This window comes from Pinus tabuliformis, chromosome 7 (genome assembly GCF_031772625.1).
Source record: "Pinus tabuliformis cultivar Carrire ecotype Pingquan chromosome 7, CPIR1, whole genome shotgun sequence".
NCBI classification, from domain to species: domain Eukaryota; kingdom Viridiplantae; phylum Streptophyta; class Pinopsida; order Pinales; family Pinaceae; genus Pinus; species Pinus tabuliformis.
Window position 1 is genome coordinate 775,473,525 of NC_142293.1, and position 15,887 is coordinate 775,489,411.

The 15,887-nt window shown below is 33.0% G+C and overlaps 1 protein-coding gene across 1 annotated transcript; it reads right to left on the reverse strand.

Annotated features, from left to right (window-relative positions):
* Positions 1-397: 397 nt before the first annotated feature.
* Positions 398-7,926, reverse strand: LOC149249877 (uncharacterized). The gene is made up of 2 exons (XM_089456348.1): positions 7,259-7,926; positions 398-655 (listed from the first exon to the last, which is right to left on the reverse strand). Exon 1 carries the CDS (start codon positions 7,793-7,795, stop codon positions 7,307-7,309), a length of 489 nt encoding a protein of 162 aa, XP_089312474.1. The 5' UTR covers positions 7,796-7,926; the 3' UTR covers positions 398-655; positions 7,259-7,306.
* Positions 7,927-15,887: the final 7,961 nt, after the last annotated feature.

A 15,887-nucleotide genomic window follows, 5' to 3' on the forward strand; every position in this document is an offset into this window, starting at 1 on the left:
AGCATTATTATAATATCTCATGTTCTCCAACCACTATGGTAACTTGTGGTTCATGATACACCGATATTTATGTATGAAGACATTTTGATATGCTTATCTAATGCTATATTTAAATTACTTTTAGAATTATAAAATCTCTTTTCTTTTTATTACTTAAACTAATTTTTGAGAAAAAAAATTATATAATACAAAAATCAATTAAATTTTATTTTACATGATGAGATTAATAATGGCCATCTTTTCTACTCATATTTAATAATCACAAATAACATAATAAATTTTCTTATAATAATTTATATAACAAAAACATATATATTCTTACGTAAAATATAAAAAATTTTATAAACCCAAAAAATTATAACTATATATATATATATAATATTATTTGAAAATATTTTATAATATCAATACAATAATTTTACAATTACCAATTTAATAGAAATTTAAAATAAACTAATAGAGATTTAAAATAAACAATTTGCTATATGGCATTTACTTTATATTGGGTAAATCCATACTTAAAATAGAGCTATACATACAATCACTCTTTCTTTCCCCAAAAAGAAAATTCAGGGCGTGAACTTTTTACAAAACAAAAAAACAAGACTTGGTATAATGTACATCTCCCCAGTATCGAGCATTTTCGCACTTTGACCTACAACACATAAGTATGTAATTTTATGATTAAACATAGCACCATGTGTAAAAAAACATTTTATATATAAGAACAAGAATATATATGTTTGATAGGACGTAGTATATATATATATTCAACATTGAATATTTTAATGTTTATGATATTATCATCCATAAACATGATACACGCTGTTTTATACGGGGAGAGAGTATAAGTTATAAAAAAATAATCAAACCACATTTTTAATGATTAGATTTTTTTTTATTTTTATTTATAAATATGTTATTAGATTTGAATCAAACACATTTATATATATATATACTATTATATATATATAGTACTACACATTAATTTATATATATATATATATATATAATATCTTTTTATATGTTTATGAAATTGTAATTTTTAAATAGGTTATAAATTGACAATAAAATTTATATATAAAATGAGTAGAATGATTCAGGGAAAATGAGAATGAGAGGTTTTTTATTAAATATTTAAATTATATAAATGAATTGAGATATAAAATAATATTGAGATAATGTATGATTATAATAAGTAAAGTAATTTATTTTGTTATGGTTTTTTTTAACCATTAGTTTGTTTGTTTGTTTTTTTTGTTTTTCTTAATTAGTGTGACTAGTTTTTTTGTTGTTTTCTTGTTGCGTAATTTTGATTATTGTTCTTTTCATATGGTTGATTTAAAATGCGTTCCGGATTTTTTGTATTTGATTATTTTGTTTTTTTTTTATATGGTTGATTTAAAAAGTGTTCCAGGATCTTTTGAATTTGATTATTCTCTATTTGGTTGATATATCTAGTTCATTTGAGTTTGATAAGTGGTTTGGAAGGTTTTTATCATTTTTGGAGGGGCTGTATAGTGATTTCTTTTGAATATTGCATCATCTCCCTTGATGGGGTAAAGGGGCAAAGGAGAAATATTCATGTCTTCATGGTTAAGTGTCTCTTTTGAAGGGGGCACTACTTGGCTTGTATGCGAGGCAGAAGATCAAGTAAGCATTAGAGGGTCCTTATTGATCGAATGGTGTGCTTTCATTATTCCATCTTACCAAGTGAGTTTTGAATGATTCAATGAGATCTCCTTGATTGTCCAACCTCGAAGTTCTTGTTACCATGGGTGGTAGTTTTCTCTATTTCAAAACTTGCACTATAGTAGAAAGTAACTTGTTCATAATCGAACCTCTGAATATAGGGACATTCTTTGGTGATTAGTTTGATTTTTTTTAAAGTCTTTATTAAAGTCCATGTCTACACATATGTGAGCAAATGTAGTAGTATGGAGGTCTTTAGTCACTTCACTTTTAAAATGGGATTTTCCCTAATCCATTTCCAATATGACTTAGGGAAATTTGGATGTTATCAGAGGAAATTTCAGCCTAAAAGTGGCCTCTTAAGGAAAAATCAAGAAATTAATAAAAAATGTCATGTAGACAATTTTTTAATGTTACTTTACGTCTATCTATGTTCCACAATATTTATTAGCACAACCTTTAATATAAATTTTTAATATATTATTTCTATTTTTTTACTTTTATGAAAATCCCTCAATATATGGCACTTTTATTAAAATAATTGTGTATATATATTTTATATTTAAATTTAATTATATATATATATATATATATATATAGTGTTTTTTTAACAATATTATCTAAAGCCACAATTTCTCCTGGAATATATTTTTGGTCGGAATTTGGTAATTTATCATTTCTGAATATGTTGTTTAACTATTTAATTATTTTATATTTAACTATTTTTTTTAACTATTTAACTATTTAATATCTAATTATATTTAACTATTTTATACTGAACTATATATTCTAATTTTTTTGAGGGAATCCAGTAATTTGTCCTTTTTGGAATATGTTTTTTAACTATTTTATATTTAAATATATTTAACTATATATGATGATGATGATGATGATGATGATGATGATGATGATGATGATGATGATGATGATGATGATGATGATGATGGTTAACGTCTGCTAAGACCAAACATTGGTCTATCGGACCTAAAGAAACAAATTATTTATTTTGATTTAAGATTTTATTCCTATGTTCAAAAAGCTTGGAGAGAAGCCTCCCGAGCTCACTATAATTAAGGCTTATGTGATCCATATACCGAAGATGAGAAAACTTTTGGAAGCGTGTTAGAAAATAAAATCAACAAGTGGGAAAAAGAAAGAGATAAGCGTGCTAAAGGGCAAGCAGGTTTTAGACCTAAACATTCCAAAGTTGACCATTGTATAACTTTAAGGCACATCATTGAAAAAAATTGGGAGAAAAAGGAAGAAGTTTTTTGTTGCTTCGTTGATTTCAGAAAAATGTTTGACATGATTCCTAGGGATAAGCTTTGGCACAGAATGGAGGAACTTGGGGTTCCTAAACATTTGAGAGAAGTTGTGCATAGGTTGTATAAAGAGGTGAAAGTCAAAATTAGAACTTCAGTAGACATTTCTAAAAGTTTTAGAAGTGATATCGGGGTCAAGCAAGGCTACCCACTGTCTCCTACCCTTTTTGGTTTATATATCAACAAGCTTGAAGAGTGGTTAAATTTGAAGGGGGTGATGGTATCTATTTGGGCAAGTTTGTTATAAGGCTTATTTTGTATGCAGATGACCTTATTCTGATTGCTAAATCTGTTGTTGGTTTGCAAGAGCACTTACTATCCCTTGAACATTTTTGTAGAAGGGTGCAGATGCAAGTCAATATTAGCAAAATGAAAGTAGTGATTTTCTCTTTAAAAAGACATAACCAACATAAGTTCTACTTTGAAGGCAACATTCTGGAAGAAGATGTGGATTGCAAATACCTCATAATTAACTTCAACAAAAATCTAAGTTGGGATGGTTGTAGAAAGAGAAGAACTTTGGGGGTTGGAAAGCATTTTATGCTTTTCAAAAAAAGTGTAGAGAGGCAGAGTTATAGGACTGAAAAACCACTCAAACTCTTTTTGGGCTTCTAGTGATTTTGGTGCTTCTTTATGGTTGTGGATTATGGGTCAACAATACATCTGACATGTAGTGGAAACAAAATGAGAAAATTCAGAAGCGTTTGATTATAAGCAAATTCAAAAATAAAAGTGCAGTTCCTTATGTTATCTTGTTAAGTGAAACAAGGGTTGTTCCTATTGAACCAATTTCCATGGTGTGAGTTATAAGGTATTTAAAAAAAATTGAGCAAATGGAAGAGGGCAGATGGCCTAAGGTTGGCTTTAATGACATATTGTGCAAAAGAAAAAAGACTTGGATGCAGCAAAATAACAAATGGTTTAGTATATGGAGTATTTGCTTGAACACGTGTCCTATAAATAGTAAAGAGATAAAATCTTTTGTTATGGATAAGATCCACAAGCATACATGGGATAAGGAGCTAGGGAGAAAGAAAAATTACTATATTAAAGTGTGTAATCCCACTCATAATCATCAACAAAAAACGTACATAGAGGCCAATATTTCTTCGAGAGCCAAAATTCTTATTGCTCAGTTAAAGACTAATTATTATTAACTCCGTTGTGAAATAGGGAGCTTGAAAATGCCAAAAGAAATGCGAGAGAAAAGCGTATGTATTTTTTATTCTTCTGGAAAAGTGGAAACTAAAAAGCATTTCATTTTAGAATGTGAGGCCTTCAAAGACAACAGGGAAAGTTATGCAAATATTCTGACAGCTAGATCTTGGGATAATCAATTTAGCGAGGGATTTGTCGAGAAACTAGCAACGTTTATTGTGTGGCTTCACAGGAAAAGGGCCGAATACATCAACCATATGAAGAAGCAATCTATCCATAGGATATCTTTAATTTCGTGGACGTTAAAATAATTTTCTTTCTTTCTTTCATCATAAGAAATATGTCGACGCGTTTTGAACCATTCAGTGTGGTTCATCGTAGGACAAGATAGAGAATCAGATCAAGGCAGTGGATTAGATAGAGAGATTACTATAGAGACCCTTAAAATCTCTAATCGTTAAAAAACTAGTTTTGAAAAAAAGAATTTGAAAATGTCTTAATTCAAAAAATAAATTAAGCCAAATATTTATTATTTTAAATTTAGATAAAAATAAAGATTAAATTAATAAATATTTTATAAATTAAAATAATAATTAAATAAATCAAATAATTAATTTGATTAAATAATTAAATTTAAGATTAACTAATTGAATCAAATTCTTAAAATTAGGTCCAATAAAAAATGAGACTACAATATAAATCTAGTCAAGCTTTTAAATAAATTAAAATTAATTGGAATAAATAATATATAAAATTATATTCTAAGTTTTTAAGAAATAAAAGAATAAGATTCAAAAATTTTAAGTTTGAGGAAAGAAGCTTCATAACGAAAACAAATTCACTAAAGAATATAAAAATAATAAAGGAAATAGTTTGTTTCGTGATAAAAATTGCTTTTTTATTTTTTATTTTTAATTTCTTTTTTTTTTTCTTTATGGTTATTATCTTGATTTATTATTTCTCATTTTCTTTATTATTTTTATATATTTTTAATGAATTTGTTTTCTTTATGAATCTCCTTTCCTCAATCTTAATTTTTTTGAATCTTATTCTTTTATTTCTTAAAAATTTAGAATATTATTTTATATACTACTTATTCCAGTTAATTTTAATTTATTTAATGGTTTGACTCCCTCTATATTGTATTCTCATCTTTTTATTTAACCTCATTTTAAGGATTTGATTCAATTAATTTATCTTAAATTTAATTATGTAATCAAATTAATTATTGATCTATTTAATTATTATTTTAATTTATAAATCTTTTATTAAAATAATTTTTATTTGTATTTAAATTTAAAATAATAAATAAATATTAAAATGGATAAAGTAATTGTCTTTTGGATTAATCACGTCATTGAATTTTGGTGGAGGTTTCGAACCGACTAATGTGGTTCATCGTTAGGACAAACCATATAAGTTGGTTTCTACCAAAATTCAATGATGTAATTAATCTAAAAGACAATCTCTTTATCAATGTGGAACACAGAAGCCTAAGATCTAAAATATTAAAATTATAAATATTTGACTTAATCTATTTTTTTGACTTGTAGTCATTTTTTAACCCTTAGAACATTTAAGGGTCTCTACATTAACCTCTCTATTTAGTGTACTTCTTTGATCTGGTTGTCCATCATGTCCTGTGGCTAAACCACATTGGATGGTATATTTCTTATCATGTGATTTTCACTTAAAGTTTTTTCATATATTTTATATTTTTGGCTAAAATCTAGTCATTTATCCTTTGAATATTTTTTTAACTATTTAATTATAACTATATTTTATTTTTAACTATTTAAGTATATTTTATATTTTTGGCTAAACAATAGTAATTTGTCCTTTCTCCAATACTTTTTTTAATTATTTAATTATAACTATATTTTATTTTTAACTATTTAAGTATTTTATATTTAACTGACTATATTTATATTTTATATTTAACTTGTCGATATATTTTATATTTGACTTTTTTAGGGCATGGCTATTAATGTCCAATGGAGCCACATCTGTAATTTATATTTTTCACAATATTAAGATTTACATTGCATTAATATTTTTTTAGATATTTTAATTCATATGGATAAGGTAGTTAAATAACATTAATAAAATATTCCACTAATGCCTAAATTAATACTAAAATATTTTACGGATATCCAAATTAATAATAAAATATTTTATAGGTATCCAAATTAAACAATTTAAAATTATTTAGATTTTGATTGGTTTACATAATATGACATGGAAATTGCGTGAAAATTTCATAGACACTTTTATGCTGGACTCTATGTAAAGACTATATTTTCCTTAAACAAAACCCAAAGATTTAGAATTTAGCCTTTTATATTTTATGATGTCAAATTCTACAATAAACAATTTTATATTTTATGATGTCAAATTCTACAATAAACAACATCTTATATTGATAAGGAAGCTAACCATGTCATTTAGCGAAATCAAATCTGGCCACCTCAACTAGTCGGTCAACCCTTACTTGGCATTTCGTAGCATCTTTAGAGATGACTATGGAAAACATTAAGACTATGCAAACCATCCTCTAGGATCAAAGGAGTTTGATCGTACCCTACTATCACTGCGTTTTGGAAGCAATCCTAGAAAGAGAGTCTTTTCATTGGGATAGAAAAAATATTTACGAGGAGAGAGGTTGGAAAGCCATTTTTATTTGGATTAAAATTTTTAGAAATATTCCAAAAACAAGAGTAATTCACTTAAATTTTAAAATATCCTCAAAATCTGCTATCAAATTAAGCTCAAAATAACCAATCAATTCAACCTAACAAATCTAATCAATTCAACCTGACAAATCTAAGGAAATAAGGCAAGGCAAGCTCAACTAATCTAGCCACTATTAAATTCTCCCGAAAGGAAAATGCTGCAATAAATTGGACTTATTCACCATGAAGTTTCCTACACATAGTCTGAGGGGATTTGCATCGATTTGGGAAGACCCAACTAACTATTATTTTGACCATATAACTGAGAAAACCCCCAACACTTTATAGCTAAATCAGAATCAGCTGGCAAAATATATGCATATGCGTAGAATGGTATAAAAGCTTTAATCTTACCGTGGGGCTGGGGCTGCTCTGCGATACTTGCGAGGCCAGGCCTCCATCCTAATGAACAGAAGACTCTATAATTGGCGATAGTTTCACAGCACTTTCTACGTTTTTGTTATATGGCTGTTGAGAATTCAGAAGAGCAACCATCTCTTTTTTCTTCATTATCACCTTCACTCGGACGCCACTGTTCCATGCACCGCCATCTGATTGGGTCGCTGAAACAATCTGGAAGCCGCCCCTCCGTTTCAGAGCCCTCACCTTTAATTCATTCAATCTGGAGGTTGCGCTCACGTTCGTACTCCGGGGAATCGGAACGAGACAGTAGACTTTTCCAGCCTGGAGCCGCGCAGTGTGATGCAGAGGCCAAGCATGAAGAAGCCCAAGTCGTCTGACAGACTCTGCGTCGAATACCCAGTGATCAGGATACTGCTGGGCAATTTCGTAAACGAATAAGGGACCTTGCAATTCTATGAAATCTCCGTTCACTTTCATCAATTTTATTGGGCGCCATCGACACAATCTCAGTGAGGTATAATTACCCATGGCGGGATATACCGTGGATATTTTACAGAAATTGAATAATTCTGCGCCCTGCACATTTGCAGAATCAGATATGGATCATAGTAAGGTAATCTTATTTTATGATCCGACATGGGCGGAGGATTCAAGATTTCAACGCTTCTAGAATCTTGAGGTCTCACAAAATTCTGAGCCCCACATGAATATTGGATGAAAGGCTGCATGATACATATCCTCTTATCTCGTCTGAATTGGATTGATAAAGAGATTTCCTCGCCTTTCACCCTTCCCATTCCCTGACCACTGATGCTGGGGATGGAAGAAATTCAGACGCAACTACCTGTATCCATCTCCAATCACTTCAAAACCTATATACACATACGTATATATCATATATGTCAATATGTCTTTTGTAATTATTATTTTTGTTGTAAATGCCATCCAAAAATAAAATTGTTTCAGTCTTTCTAGCAAGGCTTGGTAAGTTTCAGTGTCATGACTACACACTATATAACTATGACCACTGACATAAAAAACTGGAAATTTAAATGCTATCCGCATAAACAAAAACTAAGCATAAGAAGACTAATCTTTCTTGACATTTTGCTCCTCAGTGTTTGAGGCTACTGACGTAGAATCAACAACACTTGCTTCGAGCATTCCATATAGCTCCACAATACAAGGGATGTGTCAGTCAAAATGGTCCATCGTGATGTCCTATTTGTGCAATTGAAATAGGATTTTCTCCATGTCTTTTTTGTAATTGGGAAGGCTCTGCATTGTCATTCCCACAGAAATTTGCTCCATTGCTTTGCCAAGCAGACTTTTCATTAGGAAATACAGGTACAGGGTGTGCTTGAATTGTGTAATTCTCCCTCGTGTAGTCCCCGGGTCAGGCACCATTGTTCTCCAGACTTCTATCTCATCATCCGGTTCCATTTCATGTTTTACCTGATCTTCCCAGTCATCAATCAGCTTACGGATATCCTCATCTGTTTCCTCCTTGTATGTCGCAGCTGCCTCAGCTATGAATTGCTCAGCAGGCTTGCGGCCCTTGTGGCCTTCCATCCTGCTTGGTCATTTAGTTGCCCGGGGGTCCGGGCCCTTGCTACCACGGCCACGTCCACGTTTTGTTGGAGCCATGCCCTGTTGCTTTGTGCCCTGTAGACATTCCAACATTGTTAGCTTCATCGTTTCATTCACCTCAACCCGACGCGACTGCGCATGCCTTGCTTCTCTGCCCTGCTTGGCCTACGATAGGTTAAGGTATCCATGTGCCCACAAGTGGCCAATGGAAGTGGGTTCCGAGCAAGGATCCCCTAGCTTTTCACCATGCCTCTCCCCCTTGCCAAGGTGCAGTGGTTGGTCATCCCCTTGCGGCCATAGCCAGGCCTTCAGACCCATCTGGAGCCAAGCAATGCAAGTGTTGTCATACCTGCATGCCCCTCCCTCTGCCGGCAATTTCTTGCCTAGGTTCTGCTCGCCTCTCTGCCACTCATGCCACCCGAGGTCCCTAACTGCAATCGTGCTACTCTGCATATCCATATGCCAAGGTTCGCTCAACGAATTTCCCACACTACTAGTGCCCCAGCCCCTTGCCTGCAGCTCTCCTTTGCCTCGCTCGGCGACACTCAGTCCCCTCGGCATGACTTGCCCTTTAGCCCCCATACCCTCAAACTGGCCATTTAGGTAGGGTCCTGTATCTAAGCTCCGCTCAGTGTCGATCATGCCATTGCCAAAACTTTTGCTTGAAAGCAATATAAATACAACACAGAGTCGAGCCATAGCCCCCCCTTGCCTCCCCTAGTTTCTCCCTGGCTGAGCTAAGCCCCATTGGGGTGGCCTCTCGCCTCTCCCTCCCCCACAGCAGAACTCCCACCAGCTCATGGAATTACCACTTGAACCCGACCAGAACATATGAATTAAATGAGGGTGAGACCAGACTACATACCAGAGAGCCTTCGCTAGCCCGCAGACGTGGTTTCTTCACCTCCCTTCCGCTCTGCACTGCCTTCCATCTCCGTTGCACAATTCACCTGCCCAGCACGTCGAATACCCTTTCCAACTCCGCCACCCTTCCTTATTCCTCCCTCTGCCACCTTGCCAGCCCACCTCCCATGCATTCAAGGCAAAGGACACCGCACTCCCTGCCTTGAGCATGTGGGGTGCGGCTGTAATGATCGTGATTGTATTGTCCATGTCAACTCAAGCTTGGCGCCTATGACACTTTCCCTCATCCCGATCGGGAGATATCCTCTGTAATTATAGATGAAAAGTAAGATTTTTTTTATAGATGAGAAAATTTATTATAACTTAGTTGTCAAACTAGCAGTGAGAACAACTATCTCTTGCGAACGCTGGCTCACTCATCACAGTTATTCAAGGAAAACAACGCCTCTTGAGATTAATTAGCTAGTAGTCAATGAGGGGCAAGGTTTCACATCTACCAAATGTCTCAAGACCTTGCGCTGTTAACCTGTTTCCTTAAGAAGACCAACACTTAACCAAACAAAAACAATTTTAAATATACTCCAGTATTAATGAAAAACAAAACTTGCAAATATTTAATAGTTAAATTTAAATAATTTCGTGCCAAACAATTTAATATCTATTTTTAATTTCTCTTTATAAAATTATGGATAAAGTGTTTTCTTTTGGAATTCCCCCACATAAATTTTTAAATATCTATTTTTAATTTCTCTTTATAAAATTATGGATAAAGTGTTTTCTTTTGGAATTCCCCCACATAAATTTTTAAAAGTAGCTCAACCTCCTTTTTATATGGTAGATTATACGAAATGTGTTTACTTGAAAATTTTACATATCGAGTAACATATTTTATAATTATGTTTTTCATAATTCAGAGATACAATTATAAGTGAGGTTATGATATTTAGTTATTTTAAATGTATTTTAAATATAAATATAAATAAATTTAATATTTTGAGAAACTTGAATCGTTTTAATTTAAATTTATAATTTTAACAAATATTTATTTAATATCAAACCACATTTACAGAAATATTAAAAAGAACTATAAAATAATTAAATTAATTTTTTTCCTTTCACATAAATATTGATAATAATAATAATAACAAAAAAATATTTACAAAATTTCATTTTTCAAAGATAATTTATTATTGAGGGGAGATGCTCATTCTACATCTTGTTATGAATACTATGTATAAGTATGTCTATACTCAATGTGGAATTGACACATGTCCCTCTTAAAATAAAAATAAAATATTTTTTAAATAAAAAACAATGTCCATTATAATAAAAAAACAAAAATGAATATGCTAAATATTAAAATAAAATATTTTAATATCGTATATAATAAAAATATTAAATGTGGGTTATCAATAAAATATTTTAATGTGAATTAATATTGATGTATACTTATAATAACAAAAAACAATTAAAATGTGCACATGTCATGTAAAATATTTTAGTGCCAACTATGTATATATTATATATTGTTTAAAAAAAAATGTCTATATATTATATAAAGCTATTTAAAATAAACAATAAAAAATTGTGGTTAAAATATTTGAATAATGCCATTGTTTTACAATATGGTCTTTCTTAGGTATATGTCTTTTTTGTTTGTTTGTTTTTTTTGGAAATCCAAAAAAGATTTTTTGGGTTACAAGTTTAAATTATGCACTCTATATACCATTAAAAAATACAACTTAGACAATGAAAAATTACACATTGTATTTTGCCCTCTCAAAAAAATTTGTAGGCAAAGAAATTTGATTCCTCTCAGCTTATTTCAAATTTATTTAAATTATAGAAAAATTAATCTATTTTTAATTTTATGGAAATCTTTCTTCATATTCACTTAGATTTATCTTTTTATAGAGTCATTTATAAAAACAAATTAAAATAATAACAATTTTTTTAGTTTACATTTATTTAAATTAATTTATATTTTCTTCCTATTTATCTTTTTATATAATTATTTATCATTTTTTTAATTATTTAAAATAAAAACTTTTCAAATAAGAAAATTGTAAATTTTAGTTTTTTTAATTAAAAATGATTTTTTCCTCTTTTAAAATTTTAAAATGATATTTTTTTATGGGTCTAGCAAACTTTATATTATTAATCTTAATTCTTTGTTGAATTTTAATATATATTCTTTATATTAAATTTCATATTTCAATTTGATTAACATTTACGATTTTTTTTTTAACATGAACAATTAAATTTTATTTAGTGATAAAAGGTTGGGTCGGAGCCTAATCAACCCCTATTAAATATTCTTCAACAGATTTCTTTCATTTGACACAACATCATCAGAATTCAAAGATGATCCATTAGCCATGCGATGAGAACCCATTTTCTGCATTAATTGCTCTTGTAGTTACATAGGATACCTTGGAGACACAGCATAGGAGCATCAAAAAGAGGAACAATGTTATGATCCATTTCTGTTTCTCAATGATAGGAAGAATCGAATCCTGAAGACGCCCAAAATCGAATCCTTCAACGCATTCAGCTCTGTTCTCGTTTACCTTCATGGACATATAGTATTGAGCATGTGCATAGCCTGCGTCCATACTTCTTGAGTGAAGGGGCAGTCAATAAACAGATGATCAAGCGATTCTTGAGCCGAGCAACAAAGAGGGCATTTATGGGGCCTGATAATTCCACGTTTTGCTAAGTTGTCTCCTGTCAGGACCCTTTTGTACATGAGAACCCAACAAAAGAAGTTTATCTTTGGGAGACCAAACGGGTCCCAAATGTGTTTCCATAGCGAAGGAGAGTGGATTTGATGCGGGAGCATGTGACTCAGAGGGGAAGAGTCTTCCAAATTATTCCAAAAATCCAAAAAAATTTACAGGCAAGGGAGTGGGGTCCTTTAGCCTGCAATCTCTATGCTTTCTTAGTTAAATTTAGAATAAATCTAGCAATAAATCATGCTAATTGTAACTGAGCTTTCAAGCTTTAAATCACCTGTAAAGCATGCTTTTCTTGTATTGGATAAGGACGAGAGTGCCTATCTTTAATTATAAATAAAGTTGCAGCAAACCTCTCATCAGACAGAGGAGAGGGGCGAGTGCCTTAGTTTCATTGTGGAAATTTTTGTTCTCTCGACGTCTCTGATTTAATGTCTCTGTGGAATGTTTGCATAGTTTTATTTTAAGATGCATTGATATGGTTGAACGATGACCGGTTTCCTCACGCTGCCATAGTTTATATGAATCATTGGAATCGAATTTCTTTTGTTTATATATGTCCATGCTTGGATACGGATGCGCATATACCTCTGTCTATTCCTGAATTCCAGCGATGCATAATTGATGACTGTAGCGGATTAAAGGTCTATTACCATACGCTCTCACATCGTGGTTGTGATATATATTGGCGTAAGAGATTTAGGAACCGGTGAGGCATGCTCTGTTCATAAAAACCGAAGCGAGAGAGGATAGTGTAATAAAAGGGGCGAGTTCCAATTTGGAACCGAACCAATATAAATTGTGTATATATATTTCGGGGAATCCGGCATCGCAGGGGCAGCTAGGTTGCTAACTGTATCAGCTGCAAAAAGGCGGAACTGGCGAAGTGTTAAACTTTGAGTATAGGCGTATCGGGTCCGGAGGTGGATAACTTAACCAACGTGCGACATGCGGAACTGGCGATGTATTAAGACTGCACAATAATGTGTCGGGTCCGGCAAGAACAATTCGTTTAAGCGATCGCCGAATTATGTAGCGGAACAAATATAAGGGGCAGGCAGAATTGTGACACTTATATGTATCTCGGCTTTAAATTACAGCAAACAGAGATATACATATATGTATAAGGCTTCGGTCCATGATATAAAAGCTTCATCCATAACTAAAACTAATGCATACGCCATCATATGTTAACACCGTTGTGTTATCTCCATACGCGCACTGTATTTGATAAGGTCGTTTCAAACACCAGCCTTTGTGAATAATAAAAGTGCCGTGGATCTATATATATATGTTACACGCATATATATATATATATATATATATATATATATATATATATATATATATATATATATATATATATATTCCCTCAAGAGCTCGGTTTGATAATAAGGCTCTATGGTGGAGTTTTTTTAAATGAAAAATCAGATTGATGACTGATGCGCCCAGTTCAGAAGCAAGGGAAATTGACGAAGGCATCGAAGACATCATTGACAGATTGAGGAAACTGTCCCTAACACCTGCAACCCCGCCATCATTAGTGGTATCAGAGCCCACAACTGACATTGAATTGAATCTCAGGAGCAGAAGAAGGATGGCTTTCAGAGTTGGAAGAGGACGAGGACGTGGTGGAAGAGGACGACCTGTTGCACATGCTGAATTGTTTGAATCAATGGAGGAGCTGCGAGCTAGAGTGGATGCTTTAACTACAGGTCGAAATATAGATGATGGAGATGTCAGTGAGCCTGAAATGGAAGCTGCGGAAGAAGAGGAAGCTGTACAGGTTACTCCTGAGATGAGATTCTTCCAGTCAGTGTTAAAATCCATAGCCAGGCCATGGAACCAATTAGTACCAGTATATCAAGGAGGATTGAATCCGGAAGAATTGATTTACTGGATTAACAGCATGGAGAAATTCTTCGATTATGAAGAAACAGAGGATGAGAAGAAAGTGAAGTTTGCTGTCACCAAATTAAAAGGCCATGCATCACTTTGGTGGGATGGTGTGCAGGCAGAAAGGAAGAGACTTGGTAAGAAGCCAATCAATAACTGGAGCCGCATGGTAGCAAAATTAAGAGGTAAGTTCTTGCCAAGTAATTATCAGCAAACATTGTTTAGACAAATGCAAAATCTTAGACAGAGAGCTTTAACAGTAAAGGAGTATACAGAAGAGTTTTATAAAGTGAGTATAAGAGCTGGAGAAGCCCAAGACACAGATGAGAAGGTAACCAGATATATGAATGGCCTCAGAATGGACATTCAGGATGAGATAAACATGTTGTCTCCTAAAACAGTAGAAGAAGCTTATCAGATAGCGCTGAAAGCGGAGGAAAAGCTCATAAGGAAGCAGTCTGCCAAAGGGAGAGGGACTTTCAGAGGAAGAGGAAGTCAAGGTGGTAGAGGTAGATCTACAACACCTAGAGATGGAGCTAGCAGCAGCTCAACCCAGCATGCACCCAGAGAAGGTGATGCAAGAGGCAGAGGGAGTTTTTCCAGAGGAAGAGGAGGCAGAGGAAGAGGCAGAGAAATAAGATGTTACAGGTGTAACAAACTGGGACATAGAGCTTTTGAGTGCCCAGAGAATGCTGACACAAAGCAGAGGAATGCCATTGTTGCTCCAGCTAAAGTAGAAACACCAGCGGCAGCGGTAGTAGAAGAAGAAAACACACAAGAAAGGGGAGAATCTCTGGTGGTAAATAAAGTTCTACTTAAGCCAGTGAAAGAGGTGGCTGCTGAACCGCCACAAAGGAAAAATTTGTTCAGGACAGTGTGCAAAGTCCAAGGGAAATGTTGCCAGATGATCATTGATAGTGGCAGCACTGATAATTTGGTTTCTACAGAGGTAGTGGAAAAATTGAAGCTGAAGACAATGAAGCATCCAACACCTTATAAGGTGTCATGGTTACAAAAGGGACATCAACTGTTGGTAAGTGAACAATGTGAAGTGGAGTTTCAAGTGGGCAAGTACAAGGATAAAATTATTTGTGATGTGATGCCTATGGACGTATGCCACATATTGCTTGGGAGGCCTTGGCAATATGACAGAGGAGCCATGCATGATGGGAAGCGGAACACCTACAAGTTTGGAAAAGACGGTGTTAATCATACATTGTTGCCTTTGCAAGAAGAAGATGTACCGGGACAGAAGACTGATCCAAAAACTCTGTTGCTTGGAGGGAAGGAGTACTTGAAGCAGATTGAAGAAAATGAGGTAAATTTTGCTGTGATTTGCAAGCCCAAAGTAATATTGAGTTCTACTAAAATTTCTGAATTACCCAATGAAATTCAAGAAATGCTGGAGAATTATTGTGATATTATTGTTGATGATTTGCCTAATGAATTACCGCCAATTCGAAAATTCAGTCATCATATAGACTTGATTCCTGGAGCAAGTCTACCTAACAAAGCAGCATATAGAATGACTCCTG